This window comes from Pseudonaja textilis, chromosome 15, assembly GCF_049901715.1.
Source record: "Pseudonaja textilis isolate UNSWEBS1 chromosome 15, rPseTex1.2, whole genome shotgun sequence".
NCBI classification, from domain to species: domain Eukaryota; kingdom Metazoa; phylum Chordata; class Lepidosauria; order Squamata; family Elapidae; genus Pseudonaja; species Pseudonaja textilis.
In genome coordinates this window covers 6499550-6518636 of record NC_142004.1, presented here as the reverse complement: position 1 = coordinate 6518636, position 19087 = coordinate 6499550, and the positions used below count along the sequence as shown (strand labels likewise).

Below are 19087 nucleotides of genomic sequence, written 5' to 3'. Positions count from 1 at the left end.
AAACCTTTGGACCAAAATGATTCTTTTCAGCTTTCCCAGTAAATGTCCTATATTAAACTTTACTTATGAATAGAGCCATCTAGATATTTGTCTTCCTCTTTTTATAAGCTCTTTTATCTCCTGAAGGGCTGGCATCCGCTGTGGGCTATGAAGAAAGAACTGGGGGGTAGCTGCTTTCTGCCTCTAAAAATACGTTTCTCCATTGGGGAAATATAATATACTGCCTTTTTAAAAAATATTTCCCCAAATATTTCATTCTTCGGGGGTGGGGAGGAAGGCTTCCCACACAATAAAACCAAGGAGAACCAACCAAAAGCAGCTTTCTTCGGGGGGAGGGGGAGATTTTATTACGAAACACTTTCTGCACAACAGCGAATCATACAAAAAAAGCCGCGAGGGCCGCCATCTTGTCTTTCGGCTTCTTACGAGGCTGCCGGGCCCCGAGCCGCCAGCCCTTGCCTCCCCTCCCTCGCCCCTGCCGTTTCCCCTGCCCGCCCCGGTGCATGGGGTGCTTCATGGCCGCGTGCTTCAATTCCACCAGGTCCTGGAAGACCACGTCGCAGAAGACGCAGCCGGTGTGCTGGGTCTCGCCGCCAGGCAGCGGCGACTTGGCCTTGTTGAAATCCACGTCCATCAGGGCGGCGTTGCAGGCGTCGCAGGTCTCAGCCGACACCCGCACCTTGTGCGCGTTTTCGAAGAAATGCACCACCACGTTGCATTTGTTGCAAGCCATTTTCCACTTGGGCCCAGAGATGGGGTCCAGCACCAGCACGCCACTTTCGCACTCGACGCACTGGCCGATGCCAAGCAGGTTCAGCGAATGTTGGCAGTTGGGGTGGGTACATTCGTTGCAACCCATTCCTGAAATTGGGGGAGGGTGGGAGCAAGAAGAGAAGCTGGGTTTTAAAACACAGGTAAGTCCTCGACTTACAACAGTTCACGGAGCAATTGTTCAAAGTTACAAGGGTGCTAAATGAAGTCACTTAGGACCGGTTTTCATAGATATTGCGATGACCCAGGGTGGGATATACAAAACAAACACAGTCACAGAAAACAGATGAAGCCCCTTTTATTCCTTCACTTTGCTTCCAAGCTCCGAATATTCTTGACGGAAGACAAAAAACTCCCACACAAACAGTTACAAGAAGAAGGAAAAAAAAAAAAACACAAACGAGGCAAGATAAGGGCTGGAGGACGTCCACAGATAACACACTTATGAATAGAGCCATCTAGATATGGGAAGGACGCCAAACTCAGAGAGGAACCATAAACTGGCGATATTGCCATGCTTTGTTTCCAGCGCTCGCCCGTATGCATGTCCATCCTCTTATTCAGTTGTCACAGCTGCAGCCCATTGAAGGGGATCAAGGCCCTCTCCTCCCAAGGGGACCACGTCTCTCCCTTATCCTCTCCTCCCTACGTGCCCTAGGATGGAGAGGGGATGGGCCTGGGTCCTCCTCTGGCCGCTCAGCCGGCCTCTGCCCTTCCCCAGCCTCCTCCACAACCTCTGGAGCCACTATAATGACGTGGGAAAATACCCGAACAAAGCTGAATACCGTACATACACACATTTATATCTCCTTCTGCGAAATCTCACCTTTTTTCATATCCCTAAAAGGGGGGTTATTGTAACAGTAAGGGCACAGCGGGTAACTCTTCCCCCTGGAACCGGAAGACCACAGCACCAGCTCAAAATCATCCAGGGGGCATCGCAACTCTTTGTAGAGTTTGATCGTCCCGTTCTGGGGGAGGCTGTAGGTCTCGTCGCAGTGCGAGCAGTGGAGACGGCTTGGCTTGGCCTAAAACACAAGAAACACACGATAAAGCTCAAAACTTTGCAGAAAATAGTTTCTGGAGAAGCCAGCTCCCATCTGATCCTGAAATGACCGTTTCATTTAGACTCCATTTTTAGTTAAAAACAAAAAGTCCATAAAGGATATTTAGTCTTTTATAAAAACAACTAGCTGGATACCCGTGATTCGCTACGAAACTATGCGGTCGGGCTTAGTTTTTGGGGGAGGAAAATAAGGCGGGGAAAAATTCTGCCTCTGCCAACCAGCATCCATCCATATTCATCTGGCTAGCGTCCTGTCAGGGTGAGAGAGTTAAGGGCTGTTTGGAAAGTGAAAGAGTATTTGCTGAGTGAGCAAGGAGACAGCAAGGAGCCTGGGCGTGGCTTAGCTCAACTGTTCTCTACTAAAGCCTCTTGGTGCTGTGAAACTGAAACTCCTCTCCTCTGCTTGTGTTTTGCATTTGGAAGAGATTTCTTTTCAGGTGGGGAGGGGGAGTAGAACTCTTTAGCATCAGAGCATGTTAATAATAATAATAATATAGGAAATACTAATGCTCTGATGGTCATTTCAAAAAATCTTTTCTTAGCGAGCACCTAGAAGCCAAGAGGAACATAGGTGCCAAATTTCAAGTTTGTAGGCTTTATGGTTCTGCAGATTTTGTGATGATGCGTAAGTGGTATTTCGCTTTTATATAGAGATATTGTAGTTTCCTCCTTAACAAACAGATCATTTTACCATTTCTAAATCGAGGATTACCTGTGCTACATTTAAACAATAAATACAAGGAAGCTGCCCATAAATACATTAAAAAAATGCATGCCACCATTAAAAAAAAAATCCCATCACAGATTTCTTTCCTTACGTTGGCTTAAACTCCAGATTTTCTTTACCTGGATGTATTTCATGAAACGATGACATTTGCCGCATCGGGAGAGAGGCTTCCCTGTGGCAGCCAGAGGTGAAAAAGACACTTCCATTAACTCATCCATACCTGGAGGGAAGGGAAGGCAGGTGGGGCAAAAAGGTCAGGTAGTTTTGAAAATATGCACCTCTATCACCTTTTCTGTTTTTTTTTTTTTAAAAACAATTTTATATAAAGAAGGGATGGGGTTTTTTTTTGCAAAGTAAAAATAATACATATTTAGAGAAAAATAGAAAAATAAGAAAAGGTGACAAATAAATAGAATAGAAATGGAAGAAAAAAGGGAGGGGAGTGAAAGGGAAGGGAAGGAGACAGGAAGGTAGGGAGGGAAAGGGGAAGAGGAGGGGAGGGAAATGAAAGGAATGGAAGGAAGGAAGGAAGGAAGGAAGGAAGGAAGGAAGGAAGGAAGGAAGGAAGGAAGGAAGGAAGGAAGGAAGGAAGGAAGGAAGGAAGGCAGACGGAAAGGAAAGGAAAGGAAAGGAAAGGAAAGGAAAGGAAAGGAAAGAAGGAAGGAAAGAAAGAAAGAAAGAAAGAAAGAAAGAAAGAAAGAAAGAAAGAAAGAAAGAAAAGAAAGAAGAAAAGGAAGGAAAGGGAAGGAAGGAAGGAAGGAAGGAAGGAAGGAAAGAAAGAAAGAAAGAAAGAAAGAAAGAAAGAAAGAAAGAAAGAAAGAAAGAAAGAAAGAAAGAAAAGAGATGAAACATGAAAGAAAGGAGAGAAGAAGGAAAGGAAGGAAGGAAGGAAGGAAGGAAGGAAGGAAGGAAGGAAGGAAGGAAGGAAGGCAGACGGAAAGGAAAGGAAAGGAAAGGAAAGGAAAGGAAAGGAAAGGAAAGAAGGAAGGAAAGAAAGAAAGAAAGAAAGAAAGAAAGAAAGAAAGAAAGAAAGAAAGAAAGAAAAGAAAGAAGAAAAGGAAGGAAAGGGAAGGAAGGAAGGAAGGAAGGAAGGAAGGAAGGAAGGAAGGAAAGAAAGAAAGAAAGAAAGAAAGAAAGAAAGAAAGAAAGAAAGAAAGAAAGAAAGAAAGAAAGAAAAGAGATGAAACATGAAAGAAAGGAGAGAAGAAGGAAAGGAAGGAAGGAAGGAAGGAAGGAAGGAAGGAAGCCTTCTGATCTATAGCTGTTATACATTTATATTTTATCCACTTTAGATATATCTGTACAACCCTGTAATAATAACTCTTTCATATTCATAACCAGATATAACAAGCCACTGAACCGTTGGAACAATTGCTAAGAAGCAAACTTATGATTCAGTGGATGAATATTTCTCCCCAAACTCCCATGTTACGACTGCAAATTCTTCCTTTAAAAAAACAAAACACCTCTATTTTAATCAAGTAAAAAGCAACCGAAAATGTAAAACAAAGGGAGGGAAAGAGGAGGAGGAAAGAACAGAATTCTTAGGTCTCCAGCAGTATAAACCCCTGACTCACACACGTTCTTTTCCTTCGAACGACTTGCACGTTCTAAAACGCCAGCCAGGGGAGGAGTGGAGACCTACCAGCGATGGAATCCACAAAGTAGTGGAACTTCCTCTTGAAGATGTCCAAGGTGTGTTCCAGCACCTGGTGGAAGTTGGCTTTCCCTTGAGCAATCAGGTTGAGCTGCTTTTCCACCGCGCTACGGATGGTGGGCAGCACCAGCTCCGCATCTGTGCAGGTGAGAAGAGGCAAAAATGAGATAGATTAAAAGTCTGCCGGATGCTCAAAGGAAGGTCAGCCTGGGAGAAGCATCCAGGATTTGTCCAAAATGCAGAGATCTCTGGGAGAAGAGACCCAGAATTCCCCAGCCATGGAGTTGATATCATGCTGGCTGGGGAATTCTGGGAATGGAAGTCTACTATCTTAAAGATTCTGGCTGGGGAATTCTGGGAATTGAAGTCTACTATCTTAAAGATGCTGGCTGGGGAATTCTGGGAATTGAAGTCTACTATCTTAAAGATTCTGGCTGGGGAATTCTGGGAATGGAAGTCTACTATCTTAAAGATTCTGGCTGGGGAATTCTGGGAATGGAAGTCTATTATCTTAAAGATTCTGGCTGGGGAATTCTGGGAATTGAAGTCTACTGTCTTAAAGATGCTGGCTGGGGAATTCTGGAAATGGAAGTCTACTGTCTTAAAGATGCTGGCTGGGGAATTCTGGGAATTGAAGTCTACTATCTTAAAGATTCTGGCTGGGGAATTCTGGGAATTGAAGTCTACTATCTTAAAGATTCTGGCTGGGGAATTCTGGGAATGGAAGTCTACTATCTTAACGATTCTGGCTCGGGAATTCTGGGAATTGAAGTCTACTATCTTAAAGATGCTGGCTGGGGAATTCTGGGAATGGAAGTCCATCTCTCTTAAAGCACGCTAGCTAGGGAATTCTAGGACTTGATACCTTCTCTTCCATTGCCAAGAAAAATAGATGGAACTTTTCCACGTCAGGTAGAGGGTCCTTCGAATAAACTGGCCCTGAGACGCACATTTACTCCTTAATTTCCCTAGTGTTGTCCTCCCCACCTCCACCACAAAATGCCACATTACCTATTTTGTAATAGCCATGCACCAAAACTATGCCCAGGTTGGTAGGCTTCAGCCTTCGGCCCCCTTCCACAGTGACATAGTTGCGTTGGCAGATGTTGTTGATATGGACAGGAATGCTGGCATCCGTTCCTAACAATAATACAGGATTAATTATTTGATCCAGCCCTTCGGTGTGTTCCAAAGTCTTTCCCGCTAGGATCTGGGGGAGGAAAATGATTCTGGAAGCTATATGATTATGCCCATTTAACAAGATGGGGCAGGCTGAAACTAAGTTGGCTGGTTTGATAAGTTCATGACACCACAATGAAAGCCGTTGGAGGTGTGGCCCTCAGGATCCGGCCGAACTACAAGTTCCAAACACCTTCATCAACATGGCCAGCTCTGAAGATAGAACAGGTGTTCAGCAACATCTGGAGAGTTACTAGATCCCTCTTCTCTACAAGACACCTGAAAGGATATTTGTCTCCCAAACTTGGAAATTTAGATTTGATCCTCAAAGCAAATGCTCCGTGTTGTTATTTACCCTCCAGAACTTCTGGTGAAGGTTTCAAGGACCTTCTGGGAACCAGAACTTGGCCACACCACATATGGATGACCACAGTGAATGAATTAATGGAAGAACAATGCTGTTCTTCTCACACTTAATCTGTCATGCCCCTGTTGGAGTCCGAATCCAAGGAGGAAGACGAACAGTTGACAGGGAGTGGGAGCGTGTCTCCATTGGCTGTGGAGGAAATCGGGGAAGGGCAAAGGGCAGAGCAAAGGGAAGAGGTAGAACAAGGGAGAAGGAGTTCAGAGAAAGACCCAAGCCCACCCCCTCTTCATCCTGGGGCACGCAGGGAGGAATGGAGAGGAGAGCTATGTGGGTTGGGTGGCTTACGGGGGAGGAAAGGGCCCTGATTCCCTTCGTTAGCCACAGCTGGGAAGAGAGTTTAAAAGAGAGGAATGCTGAGTGTGGCAGCTGCTGGGACAAATGTGAGTTTATCTTGTGTTGACTTTGGTTATCTGTGATCCTGGCGTCTTCCCAACCATGTTGAGTTATTGCTTTGCCTTCACCTCTGGAATCCTTGCTCCTTCCCAGTCAAAATAGCTGCCTCATTTTGGCTTGAGTGGACTTATAATTACAGTTTGTGTTGACCATGTTTTGGACTTGATTCTCTGCAGCCAAAGGCTGTTCCTGGGGGAGTTTTTCTCCAGTCAAGAAGGTAACCAGGACATTGGGAGCAAAGTTGGAGTTAATAAAGGGACTCCTACTGATTATCTGAGTGTGTTGCCTTTCTGCCACGCCCCTTTGGGTCATCACAGAATCACACCCATCCTTCCAAGTCAACCTGACCATCGCCACGTCTTCACACTTTGTAAACCTTGGAAGAAATGTGAGATGACCATCATCTGAAGAAAGATGAGGATTTCCTTTCCACCACCTTATGCTTAAATGTGCCACCAGAAAGGACCATCCCTACCTATCCCATGTTTCTCCATCAACGTGATGAGTTCAGCTTCTGTCAGATAATCGGGCGGGCAGGTCTGCTTCTCCAACAGCTTCACTTCGCTCACGGGGAAGAGGTCTCCTCGGTCACAAGTGGGCAGGCTCTCTTCCAACGGAATAGTTTGCCAAGGCATAACTTCGGTAAACCCTGCGATGAATTTTTTTTTTAAAAGCAAGTCATAATTCCGCGCTGATCTTAGCTGATTTTTTTTTTAAAAAAAGAGCTAATATTTTTCATCATTTTTGTATTTCAAGGTTTATAAAGAACAAGGGAGGGAGGGAGGAAAGAAATGAAAGAAAAAGAAAGAAATAGAAACAAAAAAGGTAGGAGTGAAACAGAAACAAAGAGAAGGAAGGAGAGAGAAAGAGAGAGAGAGAGAGGAAGGAAAGAAGGAGGGAAGGAAAATAAATAAATAAATAAAGAGAGAGAGAGAGAGAAAGGAAGGAAGGAAAAGGAAGAAAGAAAAGAAAGAAAAAGAAACAAAAAGGTAGAAGAGAAACAGAAACAAAGAGAAGGAAGGAAAGAGAAAGAAAGAGAGAGAGAGAAAGGAAAAGGAAGGAAGGAAAAGAAAGAAATAAAAAGAGAGAGAGAGAAAGGGAGGAAGGGAAGGAAGGAAGGAAAAGGAAGAAAGAAAAAGTAAGAAACAAAAAGGCTGGAGAGAAACAGAAACAAAGAGAAGGAAGGAAAAAAGAAAGGCAAGAAAAAGAGAAAGAAAAAGAGAAGGAGAAAGAAAAAAAAAGAAAGAAAGAAGAAACAAAGATCACAAAAAGAAGGAAAATCTGTCCCAACTGAGTTGATGGGAAGCATTTCCTACCTGGCGAAAGAACCGTCTTTCCTATGCAGGTGAAGCGTTCCGATGCGACGCTGCACGCAATAGTAGTTTGAAGGTATTTGCAGTCAGAACTGATAGTGGCGATAAAATGCCTTGTAATGTACTCGTACAGCCTCCATCCATCACCCCCTGGAAATACACAGAGGTGCTGCTGTTATAATAGACCTCAGATGGAGAGTCAGCAGCCCCCAGGTCTGGAGGTGGCTGATGAGGAAGAGGAGGAACAGCTGGGTCCAGTGCCTGACGCGCGGATGCACAGAAAACAGAGGAGAGGAGAGCAGTGGAAATCTATGGGCCGGTCCTCGGGACGGAAGAGCCACCGCTACTAGCGAAGCCCCACCCCAGCTCTGGCGATAAAAGGCAAGGGACGGAGATAAATAGGCAGAGAAATATTCCTTTTCCGGTCGGACAGACTCGTTAACCTGCGCGATAACCTTTTTTGCCCGAGTCTGCCAGCCATCCTAATAAAGGGAACTTTTGAGTTCACGTCAAGCGGATTTGCAAACAGGAATAAACACTCACCTAATTCTGCCTCAGAGGCAGCTCTCATTGGGGTGATGGGGGGGTGATCTCCAGCGTCGTGGCCTTTCCGTGGCCTGTTGATGCCTTCCACTAACAACGTTTTGACCTTAGGAGAAAACCACAGACAGATCCTGCATGAGCCAAGGGCCACCTCTGGCTGAACCAAAAAGGTTCTCACGGACCAGAATTTTCTCACGGACCACCAGTCCCAGCCCACTGGTTGGCGACCACCGCCCTAGATTAAGTCTGTTGGAATTGCAAACGATCACGGATCAAACACTCATTAAGTCGAGGACTCCCGGTGAATTTAGGTCTGCCTTGATTTTGAAAGTGTCTTTTCGCAACGAGATAAATGCCAATGACTTACGGTTTCAGCCCAGTAAGGATTATTAGCTTGTTGTCGCAAAGGCCCTTTCAAATCGAAATTTTCAGGATAGTGCGTCGTTTCTGTTCGAGGGTAGCTAATGTAGCCCTGGGTATATAGCCGTTCAGCTATCTGCATCGTATGCTGCGGTCCCATTCCTACAGATAAAAAACAGGTTTTTGAGGAAGTGAGGGGAAAAGGGTTGCAAATCCATAGTCACCACATCGCACAAAAGATACTTCGGAAGAAGTTCAGAGAAGAGCAACTACAATGACTAAGGGACTTAAAACAAACACGCGCGGTTGCAGGAATTGGGTAAGGCCAATTCCTGCAACCAATTCCTGTATGGTCCGAAAAGAAGGACTAGGGGAGATATGACAGCAGTCTTCCAGGATTTGAGGGGCTGCCCCAAAGAAGAGGGAGTCAAGCTATTCTCCAAAGTACCTGAAGGCAGGACAAGAAGCAACGGGTGGAAACTAATCAAGGAGAGAAGCAACTTAGAACTAAGGAGGAATTTCCTGACAGTTAAAACAATTATTCATTGGAACAGAAGTTGCCTCCTGCTCTATCACAGGAGGCTTTTAAAAAGAGACTGGGCAGCCACTTGTCTGGAATGATATAGGGTTTCCTGCCTAGGCAGGGGGTTGGACTAGAAGACCTCCAAGGTCCCTTCCAGCTCTATTCTGGTTGATTATCAAGAGCTGTGGTGGCGCAGTGGTTAAAATGCAGAATTGCAGGATGACTCTGCCCACTGCCAGCCGTTCGATCCTGGCCGGCTCAAGGTTGGCTCAGCCTTCCAGCCTTCCAAGGCCCCAGATTGTTGGGGTCAAGAGGCTGACTCTGTAAATCACCTAGAGAGGGCTGTGAAGCAGCATATGAAATCTAAGGGTCAGTGCTATTATTTTTTAAAAGAAAGGGATACTGCCATATTTACCCAACGCAGCACTGGCAACCCGCAACATTTCCACCGTATTAAGAGCGAGGGGTCGTTGTTTCACTTTCTCCTTTTTACTCACTGATTCTACCTGCAAAAAAAAAAAAAAGGATGTTCTTTAGCCACTTTATCCAGAGAAATCAAGTCCTAGGAAAAATTATTTAAATGTCATTCTCTCCAATTGTACATCAGCAAGAGGAAGGTAGCAAACTATGCACTGCTATCCAGGGAGTCCTGGACTTACAACCACGATTGAGCCCAAAACTTCTGTTGCACTTTTTCTAGAGTCTCAACCTCTTTTTTATCGTGTGGTGACCAAAACTGGATGCAGGACTCTAGGTGTGGCCTTTCTAAGACAACGCTAACGTAGTCTTACCTTGGCTTCCTTTGCCATTTTTGTTAGGTTCAAAAACATCTGAGCAATTTCTCGGTCAAAGATCCTCACTCTGTCCCATTCCAGGGTCAAACAACTGTCTTTTTCAGGAATAACCTGATAAGAATAAAATATTTAGAAAAAACAAAATACCAAGTGCATCTCAAGTTCTTCCGTCAGGATTTGCGGAGATATTCTCGTTTGAGCTACATCCCAACGGTCCTCGACCTTACGACTCCAATGGAGGCCCAACATTTCTGTTCTTAAGTGAAACGTTTGGGAAGTGAGTTCCGCCCCATTTTACCAACTTTCTTGCCCCGTTCATTAAGTGAATCGCGGCCATTCTTTCACTGCCCCAAAATCCGCCAGAAATGAGTCTTTGGGACCCTGCAAGGCATCCTGCTCCAAGAGGCTGCGCCGGCAAAGACTCGTTTCTGGCGGAGTTTGGGGGAAGAGAAAGAAAGACTTCTGCGACTTCTGCTGCTTTCCTTGCATGAAGCTAAAAGTCTCTCCCCCCCACCCCTCTCTCTGTCTCCCCCTGAGAACGAAGCTGGAGATGGTACCCTGCGATCCCAAATAAAGAATGATCAATCGGTAGGAAAATGGGGTGGGGGATTTTCCTGCAGAATTTTGGGGGTTTTTTCCTAGGGTCTCTGGTCTGCGAGATTTAAAATTATGAGTTTGGTGGTCCCTGAGGTCCAAAAGGTTGGCGACCCCTGTTCTAGTCCAGCCCCAAGCAGGCACAAATTACCTTGGCTTGTAACACCCAGTAGGTTTCAGGTTTGAACGACTGGATTTTATCATGGCGCTCCACACAAAACCCCAGCGTGGGCGTCTGACAAGGTCCAAAGGAGATCAGCGAACTGTCTAAATTGCCGTATTTACCCTGGAAATATTTTGTCTGAAACCTGTAGGAATAAATAGAGAACGGAAAAGAAAATAAGAGGAATAATATGCAACAGCTGCCCAAAGAAGCCAACATAGTAACAGTCCAAGGTTGAATCATCAGGGGGATTAGAATCAAGATCTCATTAAATTGTGGTACTGCTTTATAAAGCCTTAGTAAGACCACCCTTGGAATATTTCACCCAGTTCTGATCACTACACCTTCAAAAATATGTTGAGATCTCTAGAAAAGGGTGCAGAGAAGAGCAACAAAGAGGATTAGGGGACTGGAGGCTAAAACATACGAAGAGCGGTTGCAGGAACTGGGCACATTTAATTTAGTTGAAAAAAGGACTAGATCAGAGGTGGGTATTCAGCCGGTTCTGACCAGTTCTGGAGAACCAGCAGCGGAAATTTTGAGTAGTTCGGAGAACCGGCCAATACCGCCTCTGACTGGCCCCGCCAACCCCATCTCTTCTCTGCCTCCCATTGAGTTCCAGCTGATCGGCTGGGTCTTTCTTGGTTGCCCTACACAGGAGAACGGAGCTGGAAAGCAGGTTACTGGGGTGGGGAGGGAATGGGGATTTTGCAGTAACCTTACACCCCCCCCCGCCCCCAGGAGTGGGGAAGGAATGGAGATTTTGTGGTTTCCTTCCTCTGCCGTGCCCTTCAAGCCATGCCCACAGAACCGGTAGTAAAAATATTTGAATCCGACCACTGGCACTAGAGGGGATATGATAGCAGTCTTCCAGTATTTGAGGGGCTCCTACAAAAATGAAGGGGTCAAGCTATTGTCCAAAGCAGCTGAAGGCAGGACAAGAAGCAACGGGTGGAAATTAACCAAGGAGTGAAACAACCTAGAACTAAGGACAAATTTCTGACAATCAGAACAATTAGCCACTTTGCCTCTAGAAGTTGCCAATTCTCCAACACTGGAGGCTTTTAAGAAGAGACTGGACACCTATCTGAAATGGTATTGGGTTCCCTTTTTTGAGCAGGGGGCTGGACTTGAAGACCTCAAAGGTCTCTTCCAATTCTACATTCTATTCTATGATGTGATTAAAGAGGTGCGTGGAATGGCCAAAGCAGTCCTCCACGAAAGGCCCAGAAAAAATAAGCCAAGCTATCCGGTTACAAACCTTGTAAACGCACAGCCGATCCTCAGGTCTAACTCTTGGCGTGCGTCCACCGAGAGAGCTTCATTGTGGTTGGGTTCGCCCAACTGGTTCATGGCGTTGCAAATATCCGTGTCAGTGATGGAGCTGAATTTGGCTCGGTAGGTCGTCTTCTCGCCCCCACGAGGTTTATTCATCACGGGGAGGGTTGCATCCAGCACCTAGGAAGCCAAAGGTGTGGGGTGCAGGGAGTCCTCAGCTTATGTGCCCAACAATGTGCCCAACGTTTCTGTCGATAAGCGTGGCGGTTCTTGAGTTCTGCCTCCTTGTACGGCCTCTTTTTTGCCACCCTTTAAGTCAATCAATGTGTCAACTAAAAAAATACACCTTTGGTCTTTTTAGATGCCAGCAGAAAAGGAGTGGAGGAAAGCAGTGCATTCCTTAAATGCCTCAGATAATCGCCTTGGCAGCCGAAGCTTCTGGCACACAAGATTATTACTGGAGAGCATGATCGATGACTCTTGGCTATGGATGTGTCCCATTGGAGAATATACATCCAGGGGGTGGGGGAAGACCAGGGTCAAAGGGGGAAATGAATTATGTATTTTAGTGTCGGCTGCACCCAGCTAACGCCGACATGGTCACTCCTAATAAATCATTTTTTTTTACTCTGAGAGATGTGGCTAGAGACTTATGATTTGAATGGGGGTGGATTTGTTGGAGCCCTGACACAATGCAGTTGTTAAGTGAATCATGTGGTCGTTAAGCAAATCTGGCCTCCCCCCCCCCGCCATTGACTTAGCTTGTCAAAAGCTGGCTGGGAAGGTCCCAAGTGGAAACCACACGATGGCAGACAGCGCGACTCTCATATGTGCCAGTGCCCAAATTTTGATCGGGTGACCACAGGGATGCTTCAGCGGTCGTAAGTGTGAAAACCGGTCATTGCGTCACTTTTTTCGGTGCCGTTGTAACTTTCAACGGTCGCTAAACGAAGCATCCCCGTGGCCAAGATTTCGTTATTTGGCTAGCGGCGTGCTTGTCGGATGCTCAACCTGGTTAAACTGAGGAAAATGTTACAGTTGGGTCATGAGACATATACCATGAAGTTGGAGCTCTCGCCTCACAAACAGGAGGCTGTGAGTTCGATCCTAGGTAGAGCCAGATATTTCTCTCTCTGGGCACAAGGAGAATATATCTGCTGAACAAGACTCTGCATTGGTGACAGGAAGGGCATCCGGCCAGAAAACACTCAGCTCCATTCGGTTGCCTAGACTCCACCCCGATGTAAGGGATTATGGAGTCGTTAAAAGAAAATGATAATGAGATATACCTCAAAGCATATATTTTCACCTTCCTTGTCGCAATCTAGCCACAGAACAATGTAATCGCATCCTCTCCCTTCCACCTGAAAAAAAAAATCAAAGAAAAGATAAATTTCATTCACTGTTCAATGGCCTATCCAGTTTGGTACGTGGCAAACCCTTGAGATCCCATTTTTTGAGAATTTCGACCAATTTGGACGGCTGCATGGAATGGACCCCCTAAGTCAGTGGCCCACAATGTTTTGGGCACCAGGGACCGGTTCCGTGGGAAAGATTTTCCACAGGACCGAGGGGGAACCATGGTTTTGGGTGCTACTTGCATCCCTCAGATGGGGTTTTGCCTGTTGGTGCAGACAGGTCTAATATGATCAACGTGGCTCCCCCGATCAGGCCAATAAATACTTAAATTTCCTAAGCAAATTCCAAAGAGTTCATCACCTGTAAGAATTTCACCATGTTTAGTTTTGGGTTGGCTTCTTTCTTTTCGGTTGGCGCTTTACTAAAAAGTTCAGCGGGGTCAACTTTATCCCAGTTGTTGTATTTTCCTAAAAAGGACGGATAACATAACAATCATCATATCATCTATTGTATTTCTATTCCTATTTCTATTCTATTTCTATTCATTCGTATTGTATTGTATTCTATTTCTATTCCTATTCTATTTCTATTCATTCATATTGTATTGTTTTCTATTTCTATTCATTCGTATTGTATTGTATTGTATTGTATTGTATTCTATTCTATTCTATTTCTATTCTGGCAAATTGTGAAGTCATGGGCTTCTGATAAACTGCGCTCTGTAGTCTGAATACCGATAGTCCCTGCCTTGCAACCATTCATTTAATGACCGTTCAAAGTTACAACAGCATTGAAAAAAGGGACTTAGGGCCATTTCTCACACTTACAATGTAGCCGCATCCTCACGGCCACTTTGTCAAAATTCAGGTGCTTGGCAAGTGGTTCGTACTTATGACGGTTGCGATGTCCTCTTGTCATGTGGTCAGTTTTTTGCAAACTTCAGACCAGCCAAGTCAATGAGGAAGTCCCTTAACAACCCTGTTACTAACTTAACCAAGGCAATGATACACTTAAAAACTGGAGCAAGGAAAGTCGTCACGTGGGATAAAACTCAACACATGTTTCACTTAGCAACATAAATTTGGGGCTCTACTGTGGTCGTAAGTCAAGGATCATCTACTTTTAAAGCGTTGGGGGTTGACATTCCCTTCAACGGCCCTGCGTTGCATCTTTCTTGCTTTCAACTTACAGCAAAGTGGAAGAAAATAGCCAACAATGATTATTTTACCTATAAAATCCAGCGTCATCACATGACCACATACGGACGTCATCTTGAAGTGGACAGTTTGCCCAATGAAAGGACCAGTGAATTCATGGACAGAACACGCCCCGTTTAATCCTTTGCGAGATGACATGTTTCCTACCGCGGTGGGGAAAAAAACAACAACAATATTGCACCACAAAAACAGGTCAGATTTTACAAACATCCTTTCAAGTTTACAATGGCAACTCATAAAATATTTCTATGGTCTTTTTAGAATTGCCAACAGAAAGGGAGGGGGGAAAGGAGTTTGCCTGGAAATTGAAAGTGCATTCCATAAATAGTTTTTCAGAGATTGTAACTAGGTGACTGAAGTTTCTGCCACGTAAAATTCTAACTGGAGAGCAAGATGGATGGCTCTTGGCTATGGATGTGTCCCATTGGAGAATATGAATTACAATGCACCCAGGGTCAAGGGTGACAAGGAAGAGTTGGCTACATCCAGGCAGTGCCAGACATGTTAACTCCCAATAATTAAAAGAGATCTTTTAAGAAAAAAGCAAAATGAAAAAAAAAAGATAAGCACATAGATCAAGTCATACATCAAGCATACATCAAGTTACCTTAAAATCAAAACAACGATAATGGATTCGATTTGAAGGCAAATGACTTGCTATTAACATTGTATTAATGTTTTGATTTATTGTACCTTCATCATATTTAATTTTGAATAAAAGCCAAATAATTATATTTATATATTGATAGTTTCTAAGGTTGTTATTGTTTTAAAATGTTTTTAGTATTTTCGCAGTAAGCTATTTTTTAAATTGTAGGCTACCCAGAGTCATTGATTAAGATGGGTGGCTATAGAAATAGAAATATAACACTTTCATTTGGCCAAGTGTGATTAGACACACAAAGAATTTGTCTCAGGCACAAAAGCTCTCTGTTTATATGCAAAACAACATGGTAATAATACTGTAATCATAACAATGCCAGTAAGAGAAGTTAGTAGAAAAGATGAGAAGGATAATACTGCCATGCTACATGGGTAAATAGACCTTATACTTACACATTATCAATATACTTAGAATTAGATATTTTATGTAGATTGGTATTAAGAATAGAGTATTAAAACCAAGCAATGAATATGGGCAGGGGGTTGGACTAGATGACCTACAAGGTCCCTTCCAACTTTGATTATCTGTTAAATCTGTTAAATGTATAAACTGTAATTGTTATGTAATTGTTGCACAAGATATTTGTGTGGCACACTGTTTAAACAGAAGATGGATTGTATAAAATAAAAAAATTACCAAAAAAAATATGCTTAGACGTTATATTTAATTTGAATGAATGAGTGAGTGAATAATGCTTGGAATATTGACATTCAAAATTGTAATTAACATTAACAGAGTATCATTTTTTTGTCCAAACCTCTTGAAAGGATTTTGGCGATGGACTGAGCCAGAGAGGGCTTCTCGGCTACCATAAGGACTATCTTCATCTTCAGAGAATGGTGATGAAGCCTTCACATTGAAAGAAAATAGTTTAACCTAAACAAGAAAAGAATAATAACATTACTGAATCACTTTGGAAAGGTGGGCTGAAAAAAATCAGCTTCTCTTCTCGGTTTATTTATTTGTATCCGATCTTTATTATTTTTACAAACACAAGGAAGTGAACATACACAACATCTCCTTCTATTTTCCCCACAACCATCACCTTGTGAGGTGAAGTTGGGCTGCACTGGCCCAAAGTCACCCAGCTGGCTTTCATGTCCAAGGCAGCACTAGAACTCACTGTCTCCTGGCGAATGGCCCAAAGTTACCCAACTGGCTTTCATAGCTAAGTTAGGATTTTAACTCACGGTCTCTTATTTTCTAGCCTGCTGCCTTTACCACGAGACCAAAGGGACTCTCTGTTTGCTTGCCCAGAACATCTGCCCACCTGGTGCCTAACCTATCCTTTTTGAAAACTGTCTTCCAGTATAATTTGCCAGATTTAGTGTCAAAATGTTTATTGGGTATAAACACTTTCCAAGACATAATTCTATATTGTTCAGCGAGACCTTCACTTCCAACCATTTAACCACCATTCAAAGTTATAAAACCATCCAATAAAGTAGCTTATGACTGGCTCAGAGATAATATTAATAATCATAGGTGCCTTGGGTGCAATCCCAGGCACCCCTTCGGCACACCCTCGGCATTGACAAAATCCATCAGTCAATTGCAAAAGGCAGCTTGATTTGGGAACAGCTGACATCCTGTGATTTCTTTAACACCATCTGACATCCACATATGCCAGTTCCAGGTCCTTGAGAAAGACTTGATAGGTGGATAAAAATGCCACTTATTAAAAAAAAAAGGTCTAAACATCTGGCTGGCTGTGCAACCAAGTGCAATAATAATAATAGAGGTGCCTTGGATGCAATCTCAAACATCTGGAACACCACTTGAATCCCCAGTCAACTACAAAAGAATAGTTTTGACACCATCAAACAACATCTGTCTAATCCAGGTCCCTGGAAGACTCGATGGGGGGATAAAAATGCCAATCCAGTCTGAACATCTGGCTGACTGCAACCAACCATCACCACCATCATCATAATATATTAAACCTGTATGCGGCCCAATTCTCAATGACTCGCCGTTATTAATGGATGGCTACTTCTATTTTATGTTAGGATTAAGCTACTAAACATTCACACGATATTTGCATTCTCACTAACACACCAAGCCTCACACAGTTTAGCCCAGGTTTATCCTATATTGGGGCCATTTTTGTTCTGGAATAAGCATTAACTAGGTTATAGATCCAGTTCAGACAAAAAAACAAAACATAACCATATGTAATAAAAAAAAATTAATAGCTTTGCTATTAATAAAGCGTGAATTCCCCAGGCTGCAATTAGAAATACAGCTACGGCAAAAGTTATTTTAGGATCTTTACATATCACACTGCCTAAATAATGTCTATTGAATTATGTTAGTTAGAAATGTTAGTTATTTGTTAGGAATTGTTTTGATACAATTTTTGATATAAATGTCAATAGGCCAAAGAAGAGCCTATGATCAATTTCACCAGCGTCAAAAATCTTCCAGCATTGGAAATTTGGCGACAGACATCAAAGTGCCACAAACCAAGAAAGCCCTACAAAATTTATTGCTTGCATGTTGGTCCAGCCACAACTCTGGTTTAGAATAAAATAGGCCATCACCAAGGTTTTTGCCAATTCCTCTCCATTACAATCCAGGAACCGGGTGAGAATTAAAAACGGTTAAAAGGAAGGAGAGAACAAAAAAATAAGATGCCAATCATTCCATGGGGGAAAAAGGGCATATCTACATTTTCTTTTTCTTTTTAATTCCTTCTTTTCTAATGTCCTTTTCTCCAGCTTAATTTTTACGTTTTACAGATTTGTAAAATCCTAATAAATAAGGTTTGCTTGTTTGTTTATTTTTTAAAAAAAGGATTCAGAAGCCAGAGATTAAACCTGAGCAACATTCGGAGAAAGATTTAATTCTGCAAGAATTGCTCTCGCGCACAGATGCCGCTCTCCCCTCTCGTAGTCCCGCCTCACCACCCCACCTGAGCGGGGACGCGTGTCTCTCGTGGGAAAGCCAACCAACCAGTCGTGGGAAAGGTGCCAGGGCAGGCAGGCTCGCTCGCTCGCTCACCTCCCTGCAATGTGCAAGGATAGGTGTGTACACCAACCAACCAGTCGTGGGAAAGGTGCCAAGGCAGGCAGGCTCGCTCGCTCACCTCCCTGCAACGTGCAAGGACAGGTGTGCACACTCGCGAGGACGCGTGTCTCTCGTGGGAAAGCCAACCAACCAGTCGTGGGAAAGGTGCCAAGGCAGGCAGGCTCGCTCGCTCGCCTCCCTGCAACGTGCAAGGACAGGTGTGCGCAAGGGAAGGCGGCTCCCCGCTGGATTCGGAGCCCCCTCCCCAAGCCCGCGAGGGGCACCCCCGCCAGACCTTGCTCCGCTGGTTCAATGCACGCCAGCGAGGCGGAGCCCAAGAGCGGGTTTAAGGAGGCGGAGGAGAAGGAAGAGGAGGTGGCCTCCGACGCCGCCTTCTCCGCCGCTTCCACTGCCGGGTCAGGCCGAAGCCCAGCGCCGCCTCCGCCTCCGCCTTTCCCCGAGCCGGCCGGAGATGCTCTCCGGCTTCTGGTATCCCCTCCTGCCGGCTGGTCCTCCGCGCGCGTTGCCATGGAGACGCAGCATCCTTTCGCCCGGCGGGGCGTTCGTTCCAAACCTGGCGGGAAGTGTCTCTGCTTGAGCAGGGGGTTAGACTAGAAGACTTCCAAGGTCCCTTCCAACTCTGCTATTCTATTCTATTCCTATTTACCCCACAACAACAACAACCCTGCAAGGTGGGTTGGACTGAGAAAGAGGGATTGGCCCAAAGTCAGCCAACCGGCTTTCATGCCTAAGCCTGGGACTAGAAGTCACAGTCTCCTGGTGATGGGCCCAAAGTCACCGGGCCAGCTTTCATGCATAAGGCAGGATTAGAACTCAGAGTCTCCTGGTGATTAGTCCAGAGCTGCGTATAGCTGAAAGTCCAGATTAGGGACCGATGATCACAAAGAAAAATCAACCTAAATTTCAAGAAGAGTCAAAAACAACTTGGTGGCACATAAACATCAATTTGATCTACGGTTTTATACAGTTTCAGATATATTTATTTCATTCTGTTTTGGTGCCACCCAATTCCACAGCAACTCTGGGCAG

At 44.4% G+C, this 19087-nt stretch overlaps 1 protein-coding gene across 1 annotated transcript; it reads right to left on the bottom strand.

Annotated features, from left to right (window-relative positions):
* Positions 1-317: 317 nt before the first annotated feature.
* On the bottom strand, positions 318-18358 carry TOP3B (DNA topoisomerase III beta). The gene is made up of 18 exons (XM_087913342.1): positions 18117-18358; positions 15786-15904; positions 14376-14507; positions 13508-13614; positions 13078-13152; positions 11772-11968; positions 10499-10655; positions 9751-9864; positions 9375-9465; positions 8444-8598; positions 8077-8182; positions 7537-7683; positions 6696-6869; positions 5233-5361; positions 4210-4359; positions 2684-2784; positions 1598-1799; positions 318-861 (listed from the first exon to the last, which is right to left on the bottom strand). Exons 2-18 carry the CDS (start codon positions 15853-15855, stop codon positions 377-379), a joined length of 2592 nt encoding a protein of 863 aa, XP_087769468.1. The 5' UTR covers positions 15856-15904; positions 18117-18358; the 3' UTR covers positions 318-376.
* Between the last annotated feature and the right edge of the window lie 729 nt (positions 18359-19087).

Excerpts from the sequence above, each read along its gene's own strand:
- TOP3B (XM_087913342.1), bottom strand. The coding sequence starts at position 15,855 with ATGAAGATAGTCCTTATGGTAGCCGAGAAGCCCTCTCTGGCTCAGTCC. Across the intron at positions 10,656-11,771 it reads ATCGGCTGTGCGTTTACAAG|GTTTCAGACAAAATATTTCC; the intron begins GTTTGTAACCGG and ends TTATTCCTACAG. Across the intron at positions 5,362-6,695 it reads GATGGAGAAACATGGGATAG|GAACGGATGCCAGCATTCCT; the intron begins GTAGGGATGGTC and ends TATTATTGTTAG.